Source organism: Halyomorpha halys, unplaced genomic scaffold (genome assembly GCF_000696795.3).
Source record: "Halyomorpha halys isolate HHAL.00 unplaced genomic scaffold, Hhal_1.1 Scaffold1689.1, whole genome shotgun sequence".
Lineage (NCBI taxonomy): Eukaryota > Metazoa > Arthropoda > Insecta > Hemiptera > Pentatomidae > Halyomorpha > Halyomorpha halys.
The window spans coordinates 190,461-195,849 of record NW_027107633.1 but is presented as its reverse complement, the minus strand read 5'-3'; the positions used below and the strand labels follow the sequence as shown (position 1 = coordinate 195,849).

The window sequence follows — 5,389 nt, the reverse complement described above, 5'->3', positions numbered from 1 at the left end:
TGACAGTCCGTAACTTATATATATATATATTTTTTCTCCTGTTGTATCGATAATTCTGAAAAGTGCAATATCAAAAAACACAGAGAGAGAGGTTTTATTTGCTATTACAATAGCAGTCAAGTTCATATTATTTTTTTCTGACTAATTTTTAAGTTGACATTTTCCAACATTTAAAAAAATTTGACATTAAAAACGCACTTTGCTAGTTTTGGAATTCCACGCCTTATATGCTATGTTGAATTCCAAAGCAAGGCAGGTTAACCATTGCTGAATCAATACATTTTTATTTCTATCATGATATAATATTTCTAAAGTATTTTATTTTCTTCCTCAATACAGATAGAGCTTCTCAACTCCAAAAATGGATACTTTTCAATGACAGAAACTTTATAAAATATGTTAGTAGTTATTTCTTCATAAAATATTTAAAAAGTGGCTTTTATAAATTATATTTCAGAGAAAGGACATAGTATTTATCTCAAGTTTGTTTTCATTAATCAATGAATGCTAAATTATAGTGTCTACTTAAAATCTAAAAATAAAATGTACACTTACTAATAAGAATAATAATTGTAAATAAGTTATAAATGATTTTTTTTTTTTTTATCCAATTACATTTCCGGAAAATTAGCCATTTATACTTAATTCTTAATACTTCATTACTCCGAAGTATGGCGCTGCAAAGACGAATGATGAACATAAAAAATAGGTGTTACTGACAGATGACAAATAAGGGACCGTCCGTGGCTCAGATGGTTTCACCTGTGAACTGAGGCGATGCCGGTTCGAATCCAGCCTACAAGGCCCTCCACCATGGTTAGAATAGGTTGGTCACCTCTAGATAAACCCCCTGTATGCCAAAAATGACCAGGAAGTGGGTCATAAAGAAAAACAAATGGCAAATAAGGTGAAAACACTTAAGATTAATTATAAACAAGAAACAACTTTAACTCATATTCAAAATTTTGAATATTAATATTTGTTGACCAGTGTTCAGCATAAAATTAAGAACTTAATTATAGGCCAAATGTCCTAAATGTTGTTCAGATGTCGAAATGAAGGAAAAAAGTAAAACAAAATAGTAATTTCTTCTGGGGGGTAAAATAATAATATTACATCAAAACTTTATTGTTAACTACTTTAATTATGATTTAAATGTCTTTTTAGCAAAGTTAAAATTAAGTTTTAGAAAATACTGAAGTTTATCAATAGAAAATCGTTTTGATTATATTAATCAAAACTGCACCATTTGGTTATTTAAGTTTTTTTTTCACAGATTCCTGTTGACAATCTTATTACTGATCATCCATTTATACTTCAAAAATTCTCTTGTTGTCGTATTAAATTAATGCGGTCATATCATAGTTAAATCATAATTGTCCATTTATTCATCTATTATAGTTCGTATTTATTTAATTTATTGTTTTTTTCATTACTTTTTCTTGTGTAGATGTTTTAAAAAATTTTCAACTATTTAAAACTTAAATTAAAATATGTAAAAAAACAAAAAAAAATAAATCAAATTGCATCACTGTATCATTCAAAAGGCATTTTCACCATAACCTGTACTATGTACCTACCAATTATAGCCTTATCACAAGCTGTATGTAGTAATTAATAAATACAACTATAAACAAAAAAAATATGACCATATTAATTTGGTTTAATTAGTCTTAATACATTGCATACTGCACCTATTGTTTTCTAAAATCGAAATGCACAAGCCGTGTAGCAAGAAATTTTGTGACTTGGAGCAAAATCTTGTAAGTGATCCCTACGTTACTTTGGGAGGAGGGAGGGAGGTTTACTTATTATTACTGTTTACTCGAATTTGAGAAATTCGAAAATCATTGTTCTACTTTTAAGTAAATACAAGTCAATAAACCGCAAATAATTATATAATAGACCTCAATTTAAAGGTATAAATATTATTGTTTTTTAAACAAAAAATGTTATTGGTGCACTATTTAAACTCATTATTTATTACAATAAGCAAAATATTATAAACAATCAAAATAAATTATATGAACAATAAAGAAAAAAATTAAAAGAGAATTATTATATTTTGTGAGGAACAAATTAACTTGTCATTAAAAACTAATAGCATCCTCCAATTTAGCGAAAACCAAACTATATGTTATCCATTCCACAATTACCTTCTAATTATATTTGTAATCGGTAAAATAGGTTGAAACTCATAAAGTTGATTTAATCATTATTTAAATGAGTTACTGGCTTCAGAAAAATATATTTTTTTAGAGCTTGGAAGGAATTAAAAAACTTGACGAATACTTTTACAAATGATAATTCAGTAATCACTGTGGTAGAAAAACTTAAGATCCTTCATTAAACTCAAATCGAGAAAAAATGCACTTAGAATTAACTGGATCTATTTTTTAGTAAACATGAGCAAGTTTGTAAATGGCTGGTTTCTTAATTTTTAGGTTACCGTGTGATGTTACTTCACTATCAAGACATTTTATGTGTTGTAATTTGTACATCTAACCTAAAATCCAATCTAAAATTATTTCTAGTACTTTTTGAATTATCAGAAATATTTTTTGGATAGAAAAAAAAATTAAACTCTGATAACTAAACCCTTTCTTAGGGCTCGAGGCAAGTTGCCTCATTTGTCTCCTACTAATCCAGTCCTCTTGGAGCTGATGCGTGCGCAATAAACTGACAACGTTCTATTTGAGGCGTTCCAATAATTTATAAACAACTGATAATGTATATTATTATATTTCTTTGAGGCGCCAAAATATTTTTAATTTACAGTGAGTATTTATAAAGCGATGTGGGAAAGATGATAAGTAAAATCATATGATTTTGTTGTCTTATTCCGTGTCTGGAGGGGTTGAGAGGATATCTCAGTAATTAAATGGTAAAGTTTGAACCAATATAAAATTATTTTTAGGTTGGAAAAATAATAAAACAAAATATGTTCAACTTACTTATTTTATGTAAGTTAATATAAATTTAATTACAATTGACAATAATATAATTTTATTTGGCAATTCATTACTTAAATTTAGATTAACAATGTTAATTAAAATTGTTACCTGACAAAACTTTAAGATGTTCATTACTCACAAGTAGGTATATTTTAAACTCGGTTGCATTTTATGAGTTATAGAAATAGATATTCTTTCCCGCTATATCCCTCCACCTACCTAATCCCCCTTCCCACATCTCATAAATCTTCAATAGCGTAGTAGTTTTATTCAATGAATATTTATATTTGTTTGTACTATCAAAACAGTCTCTGCAACAAATGTTAGGGAAAAAAAGATGGTCTAACTCGTATTGAAAAAAAAATTGAAATTTTATCAAATTCTACGTAGATTGGTCTCGCCAGTCTCATTCACTTTTTTTCTGTTAGATTTTGTATTGATTAATTTTGTTATAAACACTTTTTTTTTTTACTAGATTTTAGACTAAATATCTTTCAAAACGTTTTTTTAAATATGTCAATTTATTCTGAAATACGTTAGTGTAATTTATACTAATAGGCCAGTTCACAACTTATCTAGGATATAACTGAAACGTTAGAATTTGAATGGTATATACGTATATATTTTTCCAACTGCTGGTTCTTCTAAAGCGTTTAAGAACCCCGTACTCATTTTTCGAAAGTTCAGTTCAGTAATTATGATTAATTTTATTTTACAAAAAGTGTTTTTTAATTTTATTTTGTATAGTTATCTGTTAGTAAAATTTTTAAGAGTGGATATACTAATAATACCCTGTAAAATTGTATTTGTGAATAGACCTAATGCTAAGGAGTTAAGACTTGGTTAACTCAGTGGAAAATCAGTGAGCAACGAGCACAATCCACAGTCAGCAGTTGTGTTATATCTTCAAGCTTCATATCGCCATTTATTTTCGAGAAAAACTTATTAACTATATTTGATCGAATCAAAAACAGACTAACATATCGTTATTCACAATACCATATTTCATGAGGACTAAACGAGAAGATATATGAGAGAGGGAGAATGGACGTATAGGAAAAGGAGGGGCATTGCCAATGAGCTTACAGGTGGGCGTGGTCTGCGGCAGCCAATCGGGCATCAGCCTGCCTCTCCCCCACCGGTCTTCCTGCAGGTGACTAGTGGTTCAGTCTGACCGTGAGACCGCTCGAAAGCACACTCAGCAGGCATAAGATGCCTCGGCCGTGCAGGGAATCGTACGGAGACCAGAAGCCGCCCTACTCATACATTTCGTTGACGGCGATGGCTATCTGGAGCTCGCCGGACAAAATGTTACCACTCGCCGACATCTACCGCTTCATCAGCGACAGGTTCCCCTACTATCGCCGCAACACACAGAGGTGGCAGAACTCCCTCCGGCACAACCTCTCTTTCAATGACTGCTTCGTCAAGATCCCGAGGAGACCTGACAGACCCGGTAAAGGAGCGTACTGGACACTACATCCAGCAGCTCTTGACATGTTTGAGAACGGGTCCTTGCTACGTCGGAGGAAGCGATTCAAGTTGCTCAAGTCTGATAAGGACCGACTTGAACACGAACTGGCTGCACTGGCTAACCTCCAACGACCTACCCCAGAACGCCCTAGTTACGACCCAGCAGCTCCTGTACCCTGTGGAGTCCAGCGAACCTCGCCGCAGAGCCCCATCATTGAACAACCTCGGCCCAAGAGATCCTTCGACATCGAGAGCCTCATCTCACCCGAGCCGGCACCTTCGAGAGCGGTAGGGACATCTTGCTACCCAGCGACCGTTTATCCCCCTCCTCCCCTCCAACCACAGCACTTTTATCCACCGCCCTACAGGCCCTTCCTCACCGTATGACCTCCTACTTACCGCCATCCTTAGTGACCATAGGGCTGTGTAGCCGTTCAACTGTTTCGGTTTCCTTAATGCGGTTCTCGAAATTTCCCTATATTATTTATTAAATTTCGAGTCGTGTGTATTTAAATAAAATAACTTAATTTTCGATAATGAGTAAGATATGACGTTTATTCGTTATTTATTTAAACTGTCCTAATGCTCTGTCGATTAGTTGTATAAAGTGATTTAACTGAGCAAGAATGTCGGTCCGAGTTGGGTTAGTTGTCCGCTACTACGTGTGGTGTAATTAAAGGCATTTTCAGCGATGCTGTCATAAGCTCCAATACAATGGATTGGACGCATTAATGCTACTTGGTTTGAAGTTTTGTATATTCACGATGAAAAAAGTTGTATATAAATATAAAATATAAAGGTCACTATAAATTTGAAAATCCTATTAAACGGGATTCAAAAAGCGTATATGTTAAAAAAACACTACTTGATTAATATTTGGGTAGAACTGATGGCGGTAAGAAGGTAAAGAACTGGAAATGCATGAACTGGACCGGCGGAGATCTCATTTGAAACAAGTTGCG

At 32.8% G+C, this 5,389-nt stretch overlaps 1 protein-coding gene across 1 annotated transcript; it reads left to right on the top strand.

Moving 5' to 3' along the window:
• The first annotated feature begins 4,235 nt into the window (after positions 1-4,235).
• LOC106690376 (fork head domain-containing protein FD4) lies at positions 4,236-4,814 on the top strand. Its single transcript, XM_067046003.1, has one exon. The coding sequence runs from the start codon at positions 4,236-4,238 to the stop codon at positions 4,812-4,814; it is 579 nt and encodes a 192-aa protein (XP_066902104.1).
• The last annotated feature ends 575 nt before the right edge of the window (positions 4,815-5,389 follow it).

Bases quoted from the DNA above. Each gene is read 5' to 3' on its own strand.
- LOC106690376 (XM_067046003.1), top strand. From the start codon at position 4,236: ATGGCTATCTGGAGCTCGCCGGACAAAATGTTACCACTCGCCGACATC.